The following is a 24565-nucleotide window of genomic DNA, read 5'->3' on the forward strand; positions in this document are numbered from 1 at the left end:
GCCAGTGTAATTGCCACATGTGACAGAGGAGGGATGGAGCCCAGAGAGCCTCTCTCTCTGCTCTTTTCTGTCTCGGACAAAAGACACACACATTCGCAATTCTTTTTTTTTTTTTAAATTCAGAGGGAAAAGGAACATAGTGCCGATAGTAGGATTTAAGATATCTGGGGACAGAGGATATATTTTGGGATTGCCTGTTAGCAGGATCACTCAAATCCCAAAATGCCACCCAATCATCATGGGGGACCAACTTGAAATTGTCACCCCAGTTCCCTTCTTTCTTAAGTACACAAATCTTACCTTCCTCATTTGGGTGGGCCACTCTACCCAAGAATATTCCTAACAGAAAATTTCTGGTATTGGAGAGATGTTCCACAAATAGCTACTGCATAAATATGACCCTCATGGAACCTACAACCAGCTCAGGATGGCTGGTTTTTAGATGATAATTATTTTAAAGAGTTAGAAAAAGCAAACATAAAAGCTAAGCATAGAAGCATAAAAGAAAATCAACTGTGACAAGAAGGACAAAAAAGATGATTTCTTTGTAATGTAAGACATTTATTTTGGTTACAATTTTAGTGCTTTAACACTGATTTGTGATACAATGAACATTAACTTTTTTTTTTTTTTTTTTTTGTTAACCAATTTGATACCTCCCCCTTTTCTGTCCAGAAAATTCATTCTTTCACAATCAAATTACCCTAAAATTTGGCAGGAAGTAAGAGGGAACAAAAGTTAAGCTTTCAACCAATCTGCTCTCTCAACTTGAGATGGTCTCTAATTTCCAGTCAAGATAAAATCTGGACTTGGAAGGACCATAGTTGTTGGCTCTTCAGTCATTTCTGACACCCGTTTTATGAAAAGGAAAATTTCCTGCGAGAAAACCTCACATCTTTATATTTAAGGTCAGTGCTTATTTTGATTAAAACATTAGCATCTTAACATTAACTTGCAGCACAAAAGGCACCAACATTGCCCTTTCTGAACCATCCATCACCACGGGTGGGACGCAGCGCCACCTGCTGGCCAGCATATCATTACTCACATGCCCTCATTTCCCGGTGGTGCTATTATATAATAAATTCCAAGTAGGGATTCTTAGAGACCCCTCAGAGCCAAAAGGCACCTTAGAGGTCTTCTAGATAAGTCCCCTCTTTTGAAAGGTGGAGGTTTCTGCTCTCAAGATAACTCAGAGTGGCAGGGAAACAGACCAGCCTGTGGAAAGGTATATCGTTTTAAGATGGCGAAGAAAACCGTTTGGCCCTCAGATTTTGCCTGGATGGGGTTCTGTCGAAGAAAGGGATCAGGTCTGGGGAGGAAGTAGGGCACCCTGAGTTCCTATCCCATCACTTCCCAGAGGGTGGAAAACTGTCCAGGAACAGCTCCCACTCACAGCTGGGCATGTGTTGGCTCTTACACAGTAGAATTTTATTAATATTTTACTTAAAGTACTAGGAGCTAAACCTTATAAAGCAAATATGAGGTTTCTGGGATGAAAAACTATCAAGAAATCCTAAGTTATCCACGTAAAAGTAGTCCCAAAGGAAAGGCAGTAATTCGCCCAATGGCTTTTTCTCCCTTATGCCCACACAGAGAGGCCTTCGGGAGGTCCTAGTTAACCAGCCACACCAACCTGCTGTGTTCTCCTAAGTAGCTGTGGCTGTCCTGTGGGGTGACCATTCCCTGGGCATGAGAGGGGAGCCCCAGCCCCAGAGCCTCCTCCGGGAGCAGAGCAGAAGGCTCTGACTTAGAGGTGCTACATGTCGCCTGGAACAAGAGCTGCACATTCTAACCCAATTGGAGACCCACCCTTTTTACTTCCTTCTGCAAGGCTGGGTCAAGGGCATGTGCAGCCTAGCTGGATACTCCCGGGGAGCTCACTTCTTGAGGAGTATTGTATTAAAGAGAGAATCTAGCTTCAGGGAGCAGCAAACCTGAACTCTTGCCTCTGCTCTGCCTTGAAGAGCCGGGCAACCCTTGGGGCCATACCCTTAATCATTTTGAAACCCAGTTCCCTTTTATTTTTTTAAAAGGTCACAATATGTGAATAAGCTCTACCCACTTTACAGGGTTATTGTGAGGCTCAAGCTAGATTAAACAGGAAGGCTACCTGAAAACTGTGACATGAGGCACACAGTTTAGAGGATGGCCATTTCACTTAGTGGATCTGCCTGGACAGCCCCATATCTGGAAAAGAAGACAGATCCTAGTTGTTCAGGGCTGTGGTCACACAGAAAAGGGGACAGTGAACGTCCAGGCTGCACAGGGCCACTCCTGTGTCATCAGAGATCTTCACACCCGGAAGTGAGGCCTTGCAGCACACCTGCTTCTCTTTGTCCTGGCTGGGAGCTCCTGGTCAACTCTGAAAAAGGCACATTCCCCACCTTGACATATTAACACTGCCTGAATCTAAATTTAAAACTGAATTTTAAATAGTTAACAAAAGTCCCTGATATTTCTTTCAGTTCAGGTAAGACTCCTTTGCAAATCCTTGCAAGTGATCCTACCATGAATTCAGGCTTCTGGGAGTCTGAAGCACCCACCAGAACAATGCCCTATGTATATATTTGGCGCTCAGAAAGAGTTTAATTCCACAAACTTTTATCAGACACCCATGTGCCGGGTGCCAGGGGCATGGCTGTGGACCACCTCTCTGCCCAGAGTGACCCTGAATATAAATAACATTTCACCACTTTCCGTGACAACAATAACATAAAGTCCTAACAAGACTGTGTCCAAAACACAACTCCTATATTCTGGCAAATGTGCACACACGTGAGTGCTAGTGCATTCTGATATCATCTTTAAAAAGTCTTTTAAAAGGTTGTTTCTTTTTGTTTGTCTGTTTGCTCTACCACCAATAAAAGATCCATTTGGCCACTCTGCCATGTCTCTGAGTCTCTCCAGGGACCCTCCACTGGCACCTGTAAGTGGGCAGGGTGTGTGCCTGGGACCATTCGTTTCCGAGAGCCACACCCCCACATGCACCCACGCACGCGCGCTGTCGCTGGCCAGCTTCCTCCTCCGGGTCTAGGAATAGCAACTGAGACAAAAAGCAGTTAGCACAAGTGGCTTGGGCTCGCCAGCACTGTAATTCAGGACGAAACCCTTGTAATTCTCCAAATGGTGGGGTTTTTAAATAGGCTGGACTTCAACACCCTGTTTTCTAAAAAAGAAAAATAAAAACCATGCCCAAAGCATCGCTCTTCTAACAGACGAAGTGACTGAGAGAGGTCCAAGGGAAATAGTCCAAAGCCGTGGTTTCTGAATTCAACCATCCAAAGATTCACATTTTAAAAAATCTATGAATTTAGGAGAGGCTTCCAGGAGAATTTGTTGCCCACCCAGTTAACCCCAAGAAAATCATTAAAATGCAACCTCTTGTGGGAATTTCCATCCACTAACAACTGACAGACACCCCCGCCCCAGCCTCAGAGCTCGTGACTCGAGAACTCTGCCTGTGCACAGGGTGTGGAAGGCTGCAGGGACACCAGGGGGCACACACGTGGTGGGGAGGGGGCCTGCGTTTGCATAGGTCCTTCACTAGGGCTCAGGTGCTGAGGTTCCCTCTCAGGAGAGGATTTGGGGGTAGGGAGGGGAGGTTGTGAGGGGCCCCTGTGAGCATCTCCGGCCTCACACTTCCACAGACCTCCTGCCCTGGGCCATCAAGGAGCATGCAGGCCACAGGCCTTCCCCCTCCAAGCCCCCACCCCAGGAAAAAGGACATAAGTTACAACAGGACAACCAGGGAACGAGGATGCGCTCCTCAGCAAGCATCTTTATGTGCTCCCCAGGGGGAAAGTGGCCCAGGACTGTGTAGGGACAGACTTGTGGGCACGTGCCTTGTGATGCTGGGAGCGGGGTAGTGTGTTTCCTAAACATGGCGGCTTGGGACACCTTCAACCAGGGCCTCCCCGGTGGACCTCTGGAGAGGAGGCAGCGGGGGCGCCCTAGAGTTTCAATTTCCCCTCCTTGACTAGTCTGTCATTGAGCTGGCAGAGTTGGGCCAGGAAACCATCGTTGGGGCCGATCTCACGGTTCTGCCTCACCATGCTCAGGGCAGACTTGACGTCCATCTTCTGCCGCAGCATAAGGTATGCGATGACAAGAGTCGGGGAGCGGCTGTAACCCTCACGGCAGTGGACGAGCACTCGGCCTGCAAGAAACGGGGAGACATGGTGAGCCACAGACAATCCAATCACCCCACGACTCTGGCTGAAACTCTTCCATGAAATGCAAATTAAAAGCACAATGTCATGCCACTGTGCACCCACCAGAGTGGACAAAATGCGAAAGACGGAAAACACAAAGTGTCGGTGAGGATGTGGGGCCACTACAACTCTTCTGCACGGCTGGGGGAGGCAGGGTGCAAATTGGTACAACCACCTTGGAAAATGGTGGCGCTTTTATCTCCTCAAGCTGAACACCTGCATCCAGGTCCGTGCCCCACAGGATCGTGCGCATGTGTTCACGAACAGACACGGACCAGAATGTTCACAGGCAGCACTGCTCATGGCGGCCCCAAGCTGGAAACCACTAAAGGCCCAGCAACAGTAGAAGAGATAAATAAAAAGACTGAGCAATCTACAACTTATCAGAAGCAACACAAACACGAGATGCCATCCAGCAGGGAGCAGGCGAAACTGATCTGTGCTGTTGGAAGCCGGGACAGGGTGGCCCTGGGAGTGAACTACACACTTGTGATACGGGCACTTCTCTATGTGCGTTTTATGCTTCAGTCAAAAGCAAAACACCGAGACAACAGGCCCATCAACAGGTGAACGGATAAACCAACACTGGTACATCCATACAACGGATGCTACTCGGCAATAAGAAGGAATGATCTATTGATCCCTGCAATAACATGGGTGAAACTCAAAACAACTATGCTGAGTGAAAGAGACCAGACAAAAAAAAAACAGTACATACTGTGTGATTCCATTTATAGAAAACTCTACAAAACACACGCTAATCTCTAGTGACAGGAGGCGGATCAGTAGTTGCTTGGGAACGGAGAGTAGAAAGGGGTAGGAGGGAGGGGTCACAAAGGGACATGAGTGATGGACACGTGCACTATCTTGGCTGTTGTGATGGTTTCACGGCTGTATACATATGTCAAAACTTACTGAACTGTGTACTTTAAGTATGTGCAGTTTACTGAATGTCAATTACACCTCAACAATGCAGTTTAAAGAATGAAAGGACACGCACATCAAATACAAATATAAGCAAAGACAAAAAAGCAACACACATACACACAAATACAAACGCCCTCTCACAGCTCCCCAAATGGCCCTCGAGGCTGTACAGAATCTGGCCCCTAGCTGTGACATCATCTCCTTCTTGAGCTTCTTTTTCCACTCCAGCCCAGCCCTGGCCTGCAATTCCTCTTTCCCCAGGGCTTTGCTCAAATGTCACCTTCCCAGGAAGGCCTTTCCCACCCACCCTCGCTAAATCCACAAGCCCAGTGCCATCACTTACCCTGGCTAATCCCCTTCTCCCGGCTTTATTCCCCTGCAACATGCCATGGATGGGATCATCCTCACTCATGTACTGTCATCCTCCCACTGAGATGTAAACCCCCGAGGGCAGGGATGTCACGTGTTTTGCTCCCTGCCGAGTCCCCAGCGTTAGGTGAAGGAAGGAAGGAAGGAAGCTGATGTCAGCAAAGTCCCCACATGTTAAAGGGGGCCCCGTGAGCCACACACCTTGGCTTCTCCCTACACAGAGTGCTTAGTTCAGGTTCTTGTCACCTCTCACTTGTGCCCCCTCAACACCTCCACACTGAGCTCTCCCTCCACCCTCACCGCCACCACGCCACATGCCACCCAGCAGCTGGAGGGATCTTTCCAAAATACAAATATGACCTGACGCCATTTGCACGGCAGAATCCAGTCCCCAAGGTGTGGCTTGCAAGGCCAACTGGCCACAGCCTTGACACTTTTCCATGCTTTTTCTCACCTCTGCACCTTGGCACAGGTTGTTCCCTCTACCTAGAACCTATCTCCCTCTTGGCCACCCGGTAAACTCCTGCTCATTCTTTATGACACCAGTTCAAGTATTTGTCAGCATAGGGATCTAAAACCCAAATCTTTGAAGGCTCATGAACCTGGATTTAAATTTGAACTTGCTGGTTGTGATGGTTAAATATGTCCATTTGGCTCATCTACATTTCCCAGCTGCTTGGTCAAATGCCATTCTAGATGTTGCTGTGAGGGTATTGCGCAACTATGATTAACACTGACGATCGGTTGACTTTAAGGGAAGGGGACCACCCTTGATAATGTGGGTGGGCCCCACCAAAACAGGTGAGGACCTTAAGGACAAAAACTGAGGTTTCCTAGAGAAGCAGTAATTACATCTCAAGACTGTAACATCGAAATCCTGCCTGAGTTTCCAGCCTGCTGGCCTGGCCTGCAGATCTCAGACTTGCCAGCCCCAACAGTCACAAGCCAGTTACTTAAAGTAAATCATATGTATATGTATAGGAATATAGATAAATCAATATCATACATATATATTAAAAATAAATCATATCCCTGTAACAAGGATGACTTAAAACAATCATATATATTATATATGAATAGGTATAGCTGTCCCTCCATATCCGTGGGGGATGGGTTCCAGGACCTCTCACTGATGCCAAAATCCATGGATGCCCAAGTCTTATATAAAATGTCACAGTATTTGCAAATAACCTACATACATCTTCCCATACACTTTAAACCATCTCTAGGCCGGGCACAGTGCCTCATGCCTGTAAAACTAGCACTCTGGGAGGCTGAGGCAGGAGGATGGCTCAAAGTAAGTTCAAGACCAGCCTAAGCAAGAGCCAGACCCTGTCTCTACTAAAAATAGAAAGAAATTATCTGGACAACTAAAATATATATATAGAAAAAATTAGCCGGGCATGGTGGCACATGCCTGTAGTCCCAGCTACTCGGGAGGTGGAGGCAGGAGGATTGGTTGAGCCCAGGAGTTTGAGGTTGCAGTGAGCTAGGCTGGCACCACAGCACTTTGGCCTGGGCAACACAGTGAGACTCTGTCTCAAAAAAAAAAAAAAAAAATCATCTCTAGATTACTTATAACACCTAACACAATGTAAATATGTATTTACATTTCATGTGCTATGTAAATAGTTGTTACGCTGCATTGTTTAGGGAACAGTGACAAAGGAAAACGTCTGTACATGATCAGTACAGATGCAACAAGCTTTTTTTTTTTTTCCAAAATATTTTCAATCAGCAGTTTGTTGAATCCACAGATGCGAAACCCAAAGGTACAGAGGGCCAACAACGTGTTCTATTGGTTCTGTTTTCTGGGGAATCTTGACCAATACGCTGGTTATTAACTCCATGACCCACCTAACCTCACGGTGCCTCAGTTTTCTCATCTGTGCCCACAGACCCATCGCATACGGTGGTTGAGAGTTTAAAGGAGATGACACAAAAAGCCGCTAGGTTAGTGCCTCGCAAAGGTGAGCACACAGTAACTGTTACCCAGTACTAGGAGCCCTCTGGTGGCACCTGGTACATCCTCAACTGCAGCAGCCCAGCCCCGTGTTATTGCCGGCCGTGCACAGATCTACTCTCCTCTTCCTGAGGGCGGATCCCCTGAGAGTGAGGACTGTGGGGTGTGTATATCTCCAGCATACGGTAGGTGCCCAGTGAACAGTGCTGACCGCTGAGTGGATTTTACCCACTGACACCTCTACATGCCATTATCTGGAAGGAGATCTGTCAGCCCAAAGTCCACCAAGGTCTCTTCTGCTCCCAACACCAACCCCCAAAACACCACTCAGCTTTTCCAGCACTTCTCAAATACAGAGGGGGTCTTCCACTTTCCTGCCTGTTCACTGTCTGGCTAGTATGCCTAAAGTGTTAAGAGTGCGGCTGCCCCTGCCCCTGCCCCTGCCCCTTCCCTGGGAAAGGGACCCCCCACAGAGCAGCCACTTTACCACCTGGAACATACTCAGCATGCCCAAGATGCACAGAGCCTACCATCCATCCCCCAGGCCCAGCCCAGATGCTACCACCTCCTCCATGAAGCCTCCCTTGATCTCCCCAGCTACAAGTGACTGCCCCCCCTCCCCCCACCAGCCAGCCACCCACCTAGCTCTCTTAGGCACCGGGTGTCCCCTGAGCCCTGCGCTCCATTAAAGGCCAGTGGTTTTCTGTCGACTCACTTGGCCAATCTTAGAGGCATTTACACTTGGCATTAGAGCCCACGGAATTGTCATGTGTTCAGTAATCATTTGCAGTGTGCCTCCTATGTGCCTGATGCTACATCAGGTGCTGGGGAGACAGACAAGGGACACAGTGGAGCCAGGCTGAGGGAAGGCTTCACGGAAGAGAAGACACATGCCCAGTGCTAAAGCACGAGGAAGAGTTTGCCAAAGGACAGCGTAGGGAGAGGCAGAGAGAACTTTCTAGACTGAAGACCCAGCCCACCTGGGCTGAAGTGGGACGTCTGAAACCGTCAGGGCATGTTTCTAGTTAACTGGTTGGAAAGAGGAAACAAAGTGAGAGCCGTAAGTTCCCTGAACAGCCAACGACTCAATATCATATGAGAGGAGCACAATCCTCCCCCTCCATCGGGCCCCTCATTCTGCATCTACAGAGGGTGACGAGCTCCGTACAGCTGAAGTGGAGGGCTGAGGGCGACAGTGACCATGAAGGACCATGAGGGGCCTCACAGTAAAGTCTGCAGACTCCCCAGTGGATAAAACAACTCTCCGAAGCCCTGGCCGTGTGCCTATGGAGACCGTCCCCTGGAAATCACTCGGATAGGAGGCTGCTGGGCGTAGCAGAGATGAGGCCAGTCACCCCTTACGGGGGTCACTTCCCCTGGGAGGGCGTGGGGTGGGGAGGGAGGAAGAGGTCAAGAGAGGAGCCGAGAGAAACAGCTAAAAGCAGAAAGGGCAAGTGGCCCAGCCTGCTCAGCTGCTGTCTGCCCTGTGGCCTTCTAGGATTTCCTGCCGGAAAGCCTTGTCCCACTGCCAGCACCTCGGCAGTGCTCCCGCAGTCCTTCCTCATACTTAGGGCTGCAGGAAGCATTTAAAAGGTTGCTGGAAGATTTGGCCTGGGGGCCGCAGTTGGCTGAGCCGTCTCCCCTCGCCGGGTATCATGCGAACACCTAGCCAGGGAGACGCGAGGGGAATTCCTGGGGAATGCTGTCCTTGCTCTTAAAATCAGAGAGGAACGTGGGAAGAGATGGCTGCCTCATCTGCTGCCATTTGTCCTGTTGGGATGTGGTGACTGGATCCCATCTTGTGACCAGGAGGGGAGAGAGAGGGAAAGAAACTGGCCCAGGTGCCACCTTGGAGCTGCTGAATCCACCAGCCCTGGTTCCTTCACCTCACAGACAATAACAAATTCTCCTCATTAGTAAGGCTGTCTGAACCGGGGGTGGAGGATGTGTAAGTGGCTGGAAACCAACCCTCAGCCAAAGTCAAATCAAATGCAAGGGCCTGGTGCTGCCACTGTGTGCGTGAGCTGCAACACCTCGTGTCCTGTAGCTGACAGGCAGCCAGGTGAGCAGAGAGCGAACCACGGCTCCTGGTCATTTGCCACAGGAGATGCAAAAACAGAGGGTTTCTAAGACGAGACCTGCTGTGGGCCCGTGTTCTAGGATAGTCCAGTCAAAGCGGCCCCCCTTTTTTACCTGGGTGGCAGGCCCCTTACCATTCTTTTGAGCCAAGGCCTGGTCAATGAAGTCTGCAGCCCTTTCAAAGTAGGCGCTGAGGTTGAACTCCTGCGTGTCGTTGGCCTTGATGCCCAGGTAGGTGATGCCGGCATCCTTGTAGAAGTTGGCATTGGTGTTGACGTGCATGAAGGACCTGCCCTCAGCAGCATTCAGGACATGGGTGATGCCCAGTTTCTGCAGCTTGGGGATATCCTGGGCCACAGACCTGGACAGGAGACAGCAGGAAGGGGCCATTAACTGACCAACTGGCAGGCCCAGGGGGAGGAGGGTGGGGAAGGCTCTGAGCCTCTTGGCAAAGCAAGGAACCCTTGGGCCTGCCGGCTGCTTTAGCCTCATCTTATGATCTCTCCGTGCACTCCGGCCATATCGCATTACCAGCAGCTTCCCCAAATAGACTGGTGGTTTCACGCCGACACTGTCCCCTCTGCCTGGAATGCCCTTCCCCACCTCCTCTGTAGACACGCACCCTCTCATCTTTCACCACCCTCTGCAGGATTTCCTCATCTCCCCTCCATCCCATCTGGCACCATCTCCCTATCCTGTGGTAGTGGGATGGCCAAGTGGATAAATGGGCTCTGGGGCCAGACTGCCTGGGTCTGAATGCAGCCCCGTCACCAGCCAGGCAACCTTGAGCAAGACACTTAACCTTTCTGTGCCTCAGTTTCCCTCTCTGTAAAATGGGGGTGATAACAGTGTCTACTCCCTGGGGTTGTTACGAGTGTTCAATGGGCTATTCCACTGATGGAGCCAGACACCGTAGTGATGCTACTATTCTAATGCTTGATGGTGCTCATTTGTTCAGATGTCCAGGCTCCGTGCTCCTTGAGGAGGAACCATATCTGCTTCAGGTCTGTCTCCCCGGGTACCTGCTGTGGTACCTGGCACATAGTAGGTGCTGAATAAATAGGGGGCGAATGAGCGAAAAGGAATGAAATCATCACATGCCAGGCAGTCCCACCCCCACCCACAGAAGGATCCTTCCTACCACACTCCATGGGCCACGTTTCTGAGGCTCTCACAGGTGAGTTAGCAGCTGGGGAGCAAGCAGCCCTAACAGAACTATGGGGGTTACAAAATACTTGATCTGAATGGTCTAAGGCCCCTGTATTTCATCTCACAAAACAACCCGATTCAAACAGCAGTCTACATTTTACAAAACGTGCCTCCTACATGATCTCCTTTGCCCAGCTCACAGCCCTGTGAGGAAGGACTGCAATATCACCATGCGACAGAGCTCTGGCCCAACAGGACAGGTGGAGGGACGTGTATGTGTTCCTGTGAGCTGCGGATGGCGGAGCAGGGAGGAAACCTCCTTTCCCCCAACACCCAGCCCTGCTCTGTGTTCCACCTCACTCTGCTCTCATGCCCACATCCACTCAAAACCTCGAGACTTGGCAAACGTGGCTCACACAGGCTCCGTCTCTGCCCTGTGAGGACAAGGCTGGAGCCCTGATGTAAAGGGGCTCCCGACAGGTGGGGGAGCCCAAGTTCTCCTGGTACCTGATGCTCAGTTGATCATTCCTGCTGAGCACCCCCCACACCCCTGGCCAAGTCAAGGTCAGATTTCCTTAGAGGGCAATCAGCACTTGCCACTCTGGCTACCACCAGATGTTCACACCCTTGGTTTCCACTTGGGAAGCAGGGACAGCTGAGTGGCCAAAATGCCCAAGCAAGCAGAGATCCTGAGGCTGCCGAAGCCCACTTGCTGCTTGGGTAGTTGGGGGATGGGGTGGGGAGGGTGTCCCCAGAACTTTGCAATTACTGGGGCCTTTGGGTGGGACTATGGGACTCTGTTTTAGCTACTCCTGCTCATACACAAACTATAAAGCAGTGGCTGCTAGAAAAAAACACTTTGAAGAGTCACTCCCATTCATCTCCCTTCTCTAATACTAATTCGGCATTCAACAAATTGACCATTATCATTATTACTGCCTCTGCTATGCATGAACACTGTACAGTGCCTGACACATAGTAGGTGCCCAAACTGGTGCATGAATGATGGAATAGACAAGACCTGTCCCCGTGAGGCTGGGGCCTGCCTCATGGACCCCTTCGAGCTCCATGATGACCCAAATTTCTGTGGCAGTCCTTGGCACGTTAAGTAGCAGGTCCTAGCAGAGGTCAGGGGATACAGACATGAACGAGACATTGACCTTGTCCTCACAATCCCTCAACTACTCTGGGCCACCATTTCCTCCTGTGTAAAATGAGAGGAGAGATTAGTTCTGGGTTTTCAACATGCTGTCCCTTGGCTGGGCCCATGGAGCTTAGGACTTTGATCACTGGGTCTTTGGAGATGCCAGTGTAGACATGCTAATCTATTCTTTCCTTTGGCTGGTATTTCAGAGCCTTTCAGGTTAATTAACACTGGTTCTCTCCTGCTGCTGAGAAATTCTTACTAGTAGTTTGAATAAGAGAAAATGGAGAAATCAATCTGACAAAAGAACCTGTAAGTAATAAATAAGAAACGCATTTCCTGGTGGTGAGAAGGTCTGGAACCTTTTCTAGGTGACGGCTCAGGTCCTTATGGGTTTATCACTGGATCGTTCTAGAATCTCACGTAAATCAAACCCTAGCTATAAGGTGGGAGAAGAGGCCAGGAATTCCCGGCCCAGCTCCCTGAACTCCCTCGTTTGGGGTATTTAGATTCCCTGATCTGCGCCTGCCGGGCGGGGGTAAGTTCCACTCCCGGATTGTGACGTCAGCCCGTTGCCATGGCGGCGAAGGCAGACATTCCGCGGTGACCTCACTGCAGAACCAGGCAGCTGTCACATGACACGCGGGCAGAAGACCGGCCGGGCGACAGAGGGCCACCTGTTAAGTGAACATGGTAGCCCCGACCCCGCCCGAGACCCAAGCGGGTGGCGGCTGAGGGCGGGGCCAGGCGCTCCCGGGTTCCGGGCACCCGGCGACAGGGAAGGACGGCGCTGGGCCGGGCCGGGGTCCAGCCCCTCGGCCCCAAGCGTGAGGGTGGGCGTCGGCTCCAGACCCCTCCCCACCAACCCCGGGTGCTTCCGGACGGACGATCGCGCCGGGCTCCCCCGATCCGCGCCTCCGGGTGGGCGGGGCGCCCCAGGCAGGGGCGGCGGGGTGGGCTGGCGAGGGGGACTCACGCGTTGCCCACGTAGATCCTCGGGGTGACCTCGTTGCAGGGCTGGCTCGGGAGGCTGTAGCAGCCGCTGCCGTCCGAGAGCAGGTCGTTGAGATCTTGCACCGAGAGCTCGAACGGGCCCGACATGGCGGCTGCCCGGCCCTGCGCGCCGGGGCCGCAGCGAGCTAGGGGGAGAGCTGCGGGTCAGCTGGGCGGGGGCTCGCCAGCCGGAGCCGCCCCGCCCCGCCCCGGGGGCGGGCCCGCCGGGCGCGGGAAGTTGCGGAGCGCGGGCGCAGTGACGCGTGGGCCACCCGCGCTCCACGCCGGGGGGGACGCGCGCCGCTGGGCGCCGAGCAGACCATCCGCGAGACCCCCGGACGCGTCCCCGGGGTGGGGGGGATGTCGCGCTCTTGACTCAGGGGTCTTCTGCCTACCCCAGGCTGAGGCAGCTTGTGTATCTTTGTCAACTGGGAAGTGCAGTAACTTCCTTCACTGAGCCAAATGGAAGAGCAATAAATGTACCTAATAAATGTACACCAAGGTGTGGCTTAGTTTTTTCGTGATTACAGGGACACTCGGGTTCCGCGTGTGAGCTGTTCCCTGCTGCCCACCGGCGGTGTTAGCATCTCCCCGGCCCTTGCCAGAAACACAGAATCTCCCGCCCTGCCCTCCCCTGCTGGATCGGAATGTCCATTTTACCTACGCCAGGAGATCCCTACGAAGGGCAGAGTCTGGGAAGCCCTACTCTGGGGCACATCTGCTTTCAACGTTCATGGACAGTCAGCATCGTGCTCAAAAGCTTGGGCTGTATGCAGCCAGGCTTGGAATTCTGACCCTGGGGAATTAACCTCTCTGAGCCGTTTGCTCAGGAAAAAAAAAAAAAAAAAAATCGGGATAATAATAGTACCTAACTCCTACAGTTGTTGGAAGAATTAAATGTGACATTCAAGGAAAGCGCCCAGCACTACATAATGAGCACTCAAGTGTTAGCCCTTCCTCCCCGCATGAGCGAATGTGTCAAGCACCCACTGGGTGCTGCACCCTGTGCTGGTGTGGAGCTAAATCAGACTCCGCAGCCCTTCCTGGAGCAGCTGCCAGCTCACCAGGAGCCACGTGGTATCAGCACCCCAGCAGTTCCTGAGCTCCCACTAAGTTCAAAAGACACAGTCTCTATTCTGAAAGAAAGCTGCCCTCCCCCACTGCCATGAAAAATGGCAGTTCCCTTCCTCAAAAGAGCAAATATAGTCTCTGGAATTCAGGGAACCCACATCCTGAGCCCAGCTCTGCCACCAGCTTGGTTCTTGAGGAGCTTCATTGCTGCTCTGGACTTGAGTTTCCTCATCTGCAAAATGAAGGGAACGGATGGGTTTATTGTCAAGGTCATTTTCTCCTCCCCGGAAAGCTTGTGATCTTGCACCTTCAGGGAAACCACTGCAGTGGAGACTGCTTGGTTCACAGCCCAAGATGTGTATCCAAGGCCAAAATTTCTTGATCCCCTACCCCATGATTCCCACCCCTCCCAGCACACCACTCCTTTCCTTCTGGTGTGGGTTGGCAGCAACTGCATTGTAGGCAGGGGGAGAAGCTTGTGAGTTCCTTGACTCTCATTTTGACTTAGGCCGAGGTTAGCGTTAAAAACAGAAGCCCAGAGACAGAAGCCATGCTCTGCTGCTCCTACTCCTTTCCTGAGACTGGTCCCTGATGTCATAACTGGGTAGCTATGACGACCTGCCATGGGGACAGCTAAGCACCTCACAGAGGAGCCTGGGTGCCTCATTTCTGAAGTGAGACTAGGAAGAGAAGATGAACAATTCCCTGGATTATCTGGCCTACCCTGTTATCGTCTCTAATCATAGGCAAACCACAACCTTCAGAAAGAAACTGGACTTTGGGCACTACCTATTTCACAAGAATAGAATCCAAATAGGTACGTGGGCAGTTTGGGCTGGCCACTGCTCTCAGGGATTCTGGAAGGGTCCCCCATGGAGATATTGACAGTAAACCAGACCGGGACATGGCTTTAGGATGATACGGCCTTATCTGCTGAGTTTGGTCAAGAGGACATAAGCATCACCAACAAAATTTATCTTCCACCAGGGAGTTCATTTGATGGAAACACTCATTTTAAATTCTTTAAAGCCAAGGTAGCTTAGAAAGAAGATAAGACTTCAGAACCCAATGGACAGACTAATAATATTGGGAAAGGGTGGGAGAGAGTTTCTTTCATTGGATTAAAAAGGACATTTGGGCTGGGCACAGTGAGTGGCTCACACCCATATTCCCAGCACTTTGGGAGACTGAAGTGGGAGGATCACTTGAGACCAGGAGTTTGAGACCAGCCTGGGCAATATAGCAAGACCCTATCTCTATAAAAAAGTAGAAAAATTAGTTGGGGTTGGGGAGTGGCACACACTCGTAGTCCCAGCTACTCAGGAGGCTGAGGTGGGAGGGTCGCTTGAGCCCAGGAGTTCAAGGTTATAATAAGCTATGATCCTGCACTGCCCTCCAGCCTGGGCAACAGAGTGAGACCCCATCTTTAAAAAATGAATTAATTAAAATAAAATAAAAAGGACATTTATCTCTGTAAATTTTACTTTTTCTAGTCCTCACCATTTCTGCTCAAAACTCTTCAGAGATGTCCATTTGGGAAATTACACCAAACTAAAATTTCTGAACCAGATTAAGGTCATAATTCAAAATCATCCATTAGCCACGGTCATTGCCTGTATGTGAGTTGGTTTTCTGAGGCTGCATTGGGATTCCTGTGATATAACCCCACTCTCTTTTATCCCTCTTCTAGCGAAGCCTACTGTTGATACCAAACCTCCAGTGGCGCATACACATCACATTTTAAAATTGAGCAAACTACAGGTATTTGTTCCTGCCATCTTCAGATGTATTTTATGGATTTTTATTTTATTTATTTTTTATTTTTTTTTTTTTTTGGATTTTTAATCTACGTCCTAAAGAGGTCCAATTTCCCAGAGCCTTCTAAATACCTGCCCAATTCAACGATGTGTTAATACTTCTTCCCATACACATCACCAGTTTCCTAAGCTCTGCCTCCAGTCTCCACCGTGGACCTCAGTGTGCCCCCTTCCCACAATCCCAGAGAAGCAGGTGCTAAGCCATCATGTGCTGGAGGAAGTGTAGCGATGTCTCCATGGTGGGGTGTGGTTTCTTACCAGGGTGAACAAAAGAAAATCGACAAAATCGAGTACGAAAATAAGCAACTGTGCCAGAAAATTGCGAATGCCCAACGAGGCCCTGCCAAGGTGGATTGCTGGAATGAATATTTTACCAAGAGGTAGTGTGTTCTTTCTCTTCATTTCATTTTTGGAAAGTCAAAATTGACCTTCCCTTTGGGTTTTAGTGAGAGGTTCTCCCAAGTGAGAGGAGTACATAAGGGAAGTTATCTCGAGGGATAACCAAAGAGACCACGTTAAAGACAATGAAAACTTCAAAAATAGGGACCTTTCTCTCGCAGTGAAGAGCTAACCTTTATTTCATCTAAGAGACTTTTCAGAGTCCTATTCAGTTTGTCACAAGAATTCACTGCACACTTTTGTAAAATGATGACCATGTGCTTTAGACCATTATAGAATGCTATTAAATGTAACAAAATACCATAAACGGAGTGCTTATAAACAACAGAAATTTATTCCTCACAGTTCTAGAGTCTGGGAGTTCCAAAGATCAAGGCACCAGCAAATTTGGTGTCTGGTGAGGGCCTGCTTCCGGCTTCACCAAGAGCCACCTTTTCACGATAACCTCACATGCAAAAGGGGCAGGGGGTCTCTCTCAGACTTCTTTGATAAGGGCACTAATTCCATTAGGATGACCTAGCTACCTCCCAAAGGCCCCACCTCCTAATAGGATCACCTTAGGAGTTAGGATTTCAACATATGAATGGCGGGGCACAGACATTCAGATCCTAGCACCATAGCTGGGACTATGACACACATTTTAAAATCAGCTCCACAAACATATCCTGAGCAACTGCTATCTGCTAGGCACCAGGAATACAAAGAAGAAATGACATGTATATTTCCTAACCTCAAAGAACTCAGGATCTTGTAGGGGAGACATTTATGTAAATACCAGTACAGTGTGGTCAGGGCTACAAAAGAAGCGTATGCAAGGGTTAGAATTTGGTGGAGTGTGTATGTGGAGTGGGGAGGTCAAGATGCTTTGCCGGTATCCTGGTATAAGTTGAAAGCTGAGCGGAGTGACGTGAACCAAAACTTGTCACCAGCCATTTGTGATCTATCCACAGGGAGACCTTTCCCCATTATATAAACCAGAGGTTCTCAATTCTGATTTCACATTATATTGCTTGAGTAACATTTACAAAATACAGATGCCCAAGGTCTACCCCAGACCAATAAAGTAGAATCTTCTAGTGGGCAGTAAGTTTGAGGACCACAGACATAAACTGTAAATGCTTTGCACGTTTCCCAGAGTGCAGTGTGGTTCACGGGCTGCCCTGGGGGCCTCAGGGCTCAGAGGGGCAGTGTATTCCCTGCACTTAGGTGGCCGGGAGTTTATGACATCATGACTTCATCTCCTCCCCTACTCCCATCCAGGAGGAGCATTTCCTTCTTTACCCATCTCGAGGTTTTGTGTTTTTCAGCTTAAACAGAGAATGGAGGAACCGCGAGCTAGTGAGAATCACTGTGGAAAACCAGGGCATTCTGAAGAGGCTTGGTGATCGCAAACCCCACTACGACCGCAGGGCATCTGAGACAGACTGGCAGGCAAGTGGACACTCTTGTTATATCCCAGGCACACCACAGAGTTTGTCTGCGTTTGGCCTAGAGAGAGTCTCAGAAGGGTCCCTAAACAGCAAGGGCCAGACCACGGAAATGCAAGAATCCTTAAAACAAAACCCATCCAAAGCGAACGAAGCTAACGGGCACAAACCATCAAACAAACAGCTAAGGACAGCTCGGAAGCAAAGCTATTGTGTGTCAGTTTCATAACAATGATGTGTCAGTTTCAGAAAGCATCTGCTAGCATCTTCCCCTGTCAAAATGTACAGGGATGAAGGGTACGCAGTCCTGTAAGTGGTTGATTTGTTGCATTTAGGAATGGCCCTTCATCTGTGATGTTTCATTAATAAAAAACCTGTACTCCCCAGCTTTGGTCGGTAAACCTTTCCTGAGCCATCCTTAAGATTTAGAACTTAAGCAGCAGCACCAGAGTCATGGCACTGACATAAACCTTTCTGGTATTTTTCCTTCAAGAACTCAAGACGCTATATCAGAAATACAACAAGATATCTTCTCTCCTGAGATGACTAGGTACGTCTTTTTGCTATAGAGCATGATCACCGTTGATACCAAGGCCCTGAATAGCCCCATAAATGGTGATTTAGGGGCCTAGTTAAGGGGACGGATTTTGCTCTTCTCACATAATACTGGTTGGTCAGCCGTTCAGGGAACTTGGGTCTCTCTGACTTTGTTTCCTCTCTCCATACATGTAGGAAATGACATTGAATTTTTGTCACAGCTTTGCGGCTTTATGGGAATCTAAAGGGAAGTGACTTGTTCCAGTAAGATAAACTGGAAACCTCGTGGCCTTAAAGTTGTACCCAAGCAGGTCTCCGTCAGTATTCAAAAGTACTGTCATGTTGGCATTTTGTATTATTTGACATTATCAGTAATGACTAAGTGGTCTCCCCCACACGCCAAGAGAGAAGGATAAATGGACACTTGGGTTTTCCAGAAAATACTTCTGTATAATTGATGTGTCTCCCTCTCTCTTCCCTGTTGAATACAGGTTACTCACCATGGAAAAAGACACAAGGGAAGGCCCTAAGATTTCTTGGCTGCTTGGAATCTCAAGACACTCCTGAGTGGCCGAATGCTCAGTCTTAGGATGCTTCAATAAAGCTTGGAACATAAAATGAGTAAGTCACATTTAAGGGCCCCAAATGCTTTACACTCTCATCCCAAAATGGGGCAGGTAGAAGCAAGGATGCAATGAGCATTTCTCTTTGGGGCTAGGAAAAGAAATGTTACTGAGGGGGGTGGGGAGATCTGAGAGTTCTCTCTTTTAAACGTACACTCACCGTCCTGGGGGGGAAGAAAAAGTGGAGTGAGATCATCCAACCACAAGTACAGCACTGTCACAATGGGAAACAAAGGACATGACAACATCGAGGTTCACACAACACAGGGAACAAATGTCATTAGTTCCTCTGTGAATACACAAATTTGGAAAAGAATGAAGAATTGAGTTTCCGTGTACTCTGTTCATGTATAGGGAGCAGCAACAGTGACAATGTCTCAACACGTATGGTGAGACAATGTCGCGTGGCTTCTATGATGGTCGTTCTGGTTGTGAGCCTGACTGTATTAGGGTTTTCCAGAGAGACAGGATCAATATGATGTATAGGTAGACAGATGAGAGGGGATTTATTAAGGGCATTAGCTCACGAGATTATGGAAACTGAGAAGTCCCTCGATAGACCTTCTGCAAACCAAAGCCCCTGGGATGCTGGTAGCATGGCTCAGTCCAAGTCCGAAGGCCTCAGAACCAGGGAAGCAGATGGTGTAACTCAGTCCCAGGCCAAGGCCTGAGAACCCCAGGGGCAGGGGGTGCTGGTGGGAGTCCTGAAGTCCAAAGACCGGGGAGCCTGGAGTGTTGTCCAAGGACGGGAGAGGAAGATTGTCTTCTAGTTCCAGCAGACCGATCTACATGCTCACCTTTGGTGTTTTTGTTCTCTTCAGAGGCGCAGCAGATTGGATGGTGCCCGCCCACAATGAGGGCAGATCTTTCCCACCTAGTCCACTCAGACCAGTCTCCTCTGGAAACAAACACCCTCACACACACACCCCAAAATAATGCTTTAGCAGGTTTCTAGGTATTCCTTAATCCAGTCAAGTTGACACCTAAAATTAACCATCACACTGACTTTTTAAACTTTCTATTTTGAAATGATAGATTCACAGGAGTTGCATATAAATGTACAGGGAGGCCTCCTGTGCCCTTCACCCAGCCCCCCCCCCCAACGTTAGCATCTTGCATAACTGTAGTACAATATCAAACCCGGAAACTGACATTGGTGCAATCCACAGAGTGCAGATTTCATCAGTTACACATGCATTCATCTGTGTATGTGTGTATATAGCTCCACGCAGTTTTGTCACGTGCGTAGCTTTGTGTAACCACATCTAAATTCAAGATACTTAACTGTACTATTATCAAAAGACACGATTAGGCCAGGCACAGTGGTTCATGCCTGCAATCCCAGCATTTTGGGAGGCTGAGGCAAGAGGATCACTTGAGGCCAGGAGTTAAAGAACAGCCTGGGCAGTGAGACCTTGTCTCTACCAAAAAAAAAAAAAAAAAATTAAGACACTCTTGTACCACCATCCCTAACTCCTGGCAATCACTAATCTTTTTCCCATCTCTATGTTATTTCATGAGTGTTACATAAATGGCATCATGCAGCACGTGTCCATCCTTTGGAGACTGGCTTTTTTCACTCAGTATAATTTCCTTGAGGTTCATCCAAGTTGTGTGTGGCAATAGTTTATTCCTTTTTATTGCTGAGTAGCAGTCCACGGTATGGATATACCACAATTTATTTAACCACATACCATTAAAGGACATTTGGGTAATTTCTAGTTTTTTAATATATCATAAATAAAGCTGCTTATGAACATTTGTGCACAAGTTTCTGCATGAAAATAGGTTTTTATTTTTCTGGGATAAATGCCCCAGAGTGCAATTGCTGGGTGATATGGTAAGTCTGTTTTCAGTTAAAATGGAACTACAAAACTATTTTCCAGAGTGGCTGTACCATTTGACATTCCTGCCAACAATGAATGAGTGCTCCAGTTTCTCCACATCCTCACCAACATTTGATGTTATCACCATTTTTTATTTTAGCCATTCGGATATGTGTGGAGTTAAATTTCATGTGGTTTTTAACTTGCATTCTTCTAATGCTTAGTGAAACTGAGCACCTTTCCTGTGCTTCTCTGCCATCTTTATGTCCTCTTTGGTGAAACGTCTATGTATGTTTTTTGCTCATTTTCTAATTGGAGTCTTTATTTTTTTAATAGTGAATTTTGAGAGTTATTTACATATTCTAGATACAAGTCCTTTGCCAGATGTGTGCTTTGTACATATTTTCTCCCAGTCTATTTTTCTTTTCATCCTCTTAACAAGGTCTTTTACAGAGCAAAATATTTTCATTTTGATGACATCCCATTTATCAATGATGAAACTGTTCTATATCTTGACTGTATCGATGTCAATATTCTTGTTACGATACTGTACTGTAGTTTTGCTGGGAGAAACTGGGTAAGGACTTCACGGGATCTCCCTGTGTTATTTCTTACATGCATGTGAATCTACAATTATCTCAAAAGGTTTAAAGAAAAAATCAAGATGCCCAACCTGCTAGCGACCCAGCGTGGAGCTGGGGTTGTGGATCCCCACTAGGTCTCTATGGGCTTTCCCTTCTCCATCCTTCGGCCACAGAAAACAAGCTTTTCTTGGTTTTTGGTTTTTTTGTTTTTTCTGTCTATGCCCGTTGGCAGTTCTGGGTTGCAGGTCTCTCCAGAGCCCAGTCTCGGTTACACAGGAGAAAAAGAGAAAACCCAGGGAACTCACCACATTGTTGTTTCTCAAGTCCCGAAGTCCCTAGTCAGCCACCATCTTCTTTCCAGCTCTCAGAGTCCTTTTATCATTGTCTGTTGAATAATTTCCAAGGTATTTGGTTGTATTTAGAGAGGAGGAGGAAAAAGTGAATCGACACCATCTTGTTCTGTAACCACAAGCCTGACTTTTAAAGGAAGCAATGGTTGGTGACTGTACTCAAAGGGCAGGAAAACAAGGAGTAAGCAACTGATCAGTATTAACTCCACCAAATAAAGAAATGCTGCTTGTTGGTTCTTAACTATCTGATTAAAAATAGGCTTTGTGCATATATGGAAGTCTGTAGTTATTAAATAAGTCATCAAGTGCTATCATTGTTTGCATGCATGATCCTATGATTGGTAGCATAGATGCCGTGACACTAGATAAGTAGATTCGCAATTTGATTGGCCACATGTTTTAAAGCACGTATGTATCCGAACATACAATGGTAAAAGCACCATGGCTAATGTTTAACATATCTGAGCACTGCCTGTGAATGGCAGATGGTTGTAACTTTCTTAAACCCATCTTCTGCAAAGAGTGGAATGGGTGGCAGGGAAGCTTATAAATCACTGGATAAAGGATGGCAAATGGGATTAACTCACTTGCTAATTATGCTCAATTGATACTGAACACTGTGTCCAGAAAGATCCAAAGGCAGTGCCTAGATTCAACAGGAGAGTGCCGTGATCAATTAGTAATGTCTGCCACAGGTGCAGGAATGGGCAGTTGCAGTGCATATGCCACCCATTTAACATCCCTGACCTAGAAAATTCCTCTAGAGCTCACAGTCTCTCTTCTTGTAGACACAGAGAATTTACCCATGTTTGAAGACTCAAGAATAAAAAAGGTACATCTTGAGGGGTTTGAAATAAGGAGATTTATTGGTTGCAGGGGCACGGAGTGATGGACTTTTTCAAAACTTTTGCCCATGGACTCAGAACAGATGTACTGCTACCATTTCATCTGACAATTGTGTAAAAATACTGTGTAAGCAGCAGAAAATGTGTGTTGAATGGTATGAAACACAGAAAAAAATGTCACCTGCTGCTCAACCATCATATTCCAACACTAGTGGAAAAACCACCTGGACTTCTGAGAGTTGGTTAGGTCTCCATCATGTTGCCTCCTTAGGGTATTTTGAAGAGTTCAAGAGTAATTTTTGGCTGGGCACGGTGGCTCACACCTGTAATCCTAGCACTCTGGGAGGCCGAGGCGGGTGGATTGCTCAAGGTCAGGAGTTCGAGACCAGCCTGAGCAAGAGCGAGACCCCGTCTCTACTAAAAATAGAAAGAAATTATATGGACAACTAAAATATATATAGAAAAAATTAGCCGGGCATGGTGGCGCATGCCTGTAGTCCCAGCTACTCGGGAGGCTGAGGCGGTAGGATCGCTTAAGCCCAGGAGTTTGAGGTTGCTGTGAGCTAGGCTGATGCCATGGCACTCACTCTAGCCCGGGCAACAAAGCGAGAGTCTGTCTCAAAAAAAAAGAGTAATTTTTATGTGTGTGTGTGTGTGTGTGTGTGTGTGTGTTTAACCTGTGAGCAGCCTTTAGGTCCTAGCTATCCTGCAAAACAACTTTGCATGTGCCATTCATGCTTCAGGGGGTAGCCGCCCTCCCTGGCCTGGTTCTCTCTGAAACAGCTCAAGACCAATTTCATCTGATAAGAATCCAATACTCTGTAAATACAAAGAAGTCCCCATCCTTTTGCTAGAAAGTTCTGAAGAATGTGACCCTGTTAGGTGGACCTACCAGGTTAGTGAGCTAGAGAACTGCAAAGGTGTCCTTCTTTAAGAAGGTAAAATAGAAATTTCTAAATGAGCAGCAAACCTTCTCCCTGGTGCTTCACCTTTGACCTGGCCTCCTTTTCTTCTCATGAGTAAAAGAGTTTGAAAATATACACATGTGTAAGCAGCCTCTTCTAAGGCTTAGAAGTTATAGCCACATTGCAAATTATTGTTAATTCTAGCTGTGAACACATTCCTCACTTATAAGTCAATTATGTTAATGAGCAGCCTTAGTTATGAGACCACAAAAGAACAAGGCAGTAACATATCGTGGCTAATGATCATCTCTGGTATTTGGGAGATTTAGGCTCAAATACCATAGCTCTGCCATTTTTTTTTAACCTATGGAAGCTTGGGCACATTATTTAAACTTTCTATGCTTTATTTTTTTCTTATTCATATAATGGGATGATAAGAATCCTACCTCACTGGCTTGGTATATTTGTCAAGATCATGTATATAAAGGCCTTAGCATAGCATCCAGCACAGAACAAAGACTTACAAATGCTGGCTGTTAGTAACAAATAAAACCCTCTGAGCTGCTAAGAAAAATCACAAATCCTGGGTGACATTCATCATTTTTGCTCAGAGACAACCCATCAGGCCCACACTCTGAGTCTATATACTTTTATTTGGACAGAAATGCTTTACTATGGCTTAGACATAGTTTTAACAGGGAGAGGCATCTGGTTCCCCACAATCTAGCGCAACAGGAGCCCCTATAACCTCAATGTAGGGACAGGCTAGAACCAAGGCGATCGTCAGTAACAAGAGGGACCACTGGTGATATAGACAAATCAAACATAGCAAGGGCTCAGCTTTAGGAATCTGAGGGTATTTAGAAAGAGGAAGGTGGCCTTACATTCCTCAAGAGACCCTGAAGGCACTACTGCATTGCAGAATAGCACAGTAATTCACGTTGCTGGTGAAGTGTGCCTCAGTCTTCCAGAAAAAGGTCATGTACGCTCACTATTTAAAAAAGCAGAGAGCCAAGTTTTCTATTGCCAGGCAAGCACTCACTATCAAAAAAAAAAAAAGTTAAAATCAACATTTTAGTGCTTTGAAGACGGGAAAACTTCAGTTGCATGGAAAATCCTCTTGAGTAAAACAACTTAGCTTCCAACCAAACCAGATAAATGAAGTGTCACTATGTTTATAAAGCTTAAACATCTCTACAAATCAGTGTTGTATAAATTAACCACCACCACCCGCAAAAGACAGTGGCTACTTAACTTTGGTACAAAGAATCAGGGTCAACTTGCCTGTGATGCTTTAATGAATGAAATGTGTTGTTTTCTGATATGCCCTTTTCAACTCACGA

At 47.8% G+C, this 24565-nt stretch overlaps 2 protein-coding genes across 4 annotated transcripts; one reads left to right on the top strand and one right to left on the bottom strand.

Annotated features, from left to right (window-relative positions):
- Nucleotides 1-551: 551 nt before the first annotated feature.
- On the bottom strand, nt 552-12991 carry DUSP3 (dual specificity phosphatase 3). Of its 3 annotated transcripts, none has more exons than XM_069481491.1 (4): nt 12822-12991; nt 9687-9913; nt 4053-4159; nt 552-2365 (listed from the first exon to the last, which is right to left on the bottom strand). In XM_069481491.1, the coding sequence occupies exons 1-4, from the start codon at nt 12944-12946 to the stop codon at nt 2360-2362; spliced, it is 465 nt and encodes a 154-aa protein (XP_069337592.1). In that variant the 5' UTR covers nt 12947-12991; the 3' UTR covers nt 552-2359. The 3 variants fall into 3 exon arrangements, with proteins under 3 accessions (XP_069337592.1, XP_069337589.1, XP_069337591.1); XM_069481488.1 differs by having other exon boundaries at nt 552-3046; XM_069481490.1 differs by lacking the exon at nt 552-2365 and having other exon boundaries at nt 2981-4159.
- Nucleotides 12992-14602: 1611 nt separating this feature from the next.
- Nucleotides 14603-18093, top strand: CFAP97D1 (CFAP97 domain containing 1). Its single transcript, XM_069481492.1, has 5 exons — nt 14603-14726; nt 15600-15670; nt 15988-16106; nt 17433-17556; nt 18046-18093. The coding sequence occupies exons 1-5, from the start codon at nt 14603-14605 to the stop codon at nt 18091-18093; spliced, it is 486 nt and encodes a 161-aa protein (XP_069337593.1).
- The last annotated feature ends 6472 nt before the right edge of the window (nt 18094-24565 follow it).

The sequence above is a fragment of the Eulemur rufifrons genome, chromosome 9 (genome assembly GCF_041146395.1).
Source record: "Eulemur rufifrons isolate Redbay chromosome 9, OSU_ERuf_1, whole genome shotgun sequence".
Lineage (NCBI taxonomy): Eukaryota > Metazoa > Chordata > Mammalia > Primates > Lemuridae > Eulemur > Eulemur rufifrons.

Excerpts from the sequence above, each read along its gene's own strand:
- DUSP3 (XM_069481488.1), bottom strand. The coding sequence starts at position 12,946 with ATGTCGGGCCCGTTCGAGCTCTCGGTGCAAGATCTCAACGACCTGCTC. Across the intron at positions 9,914-12,821 it reads AGGATCTACGTGGGCAACGC|GTCTGTGGCCCAGGATATCC; the intron begins GTGAGTCCCCCT and ends TCTCCTGTCCAG. Across the intron at positions 4,160-9,686 it reads GGCCTTGGCTCAAAAGAATG|GCCGAGTGCTCGTCCACTGC; the intron begins GTAAGGGGCCTG and ends CGTTTCTTGCAG.
- CFAP97D1 (XM_069481492.1), top strand. The coding sequence starts at position 14,603 with ATGAACAATTCCCTGGATTATCTGGCCTACCCTGTTATCGTCTCTAAT. Across the intron at positions 14,727-15,599 it reads CAAGAATAGAATCCAAATAG|CGAAGCCTACTGTTGATACC; the intron begins GTACGTGGGCAG and ends TCCCTCTTCTAG. Across the intron at positions 16,107-17,432 it reads AATGAATATTTTACCAAGAG|CTTAAACAGAGAATGGAGGA; the intron begins GTAGTGTGTTCT and ends TGTGTTTTTCAG.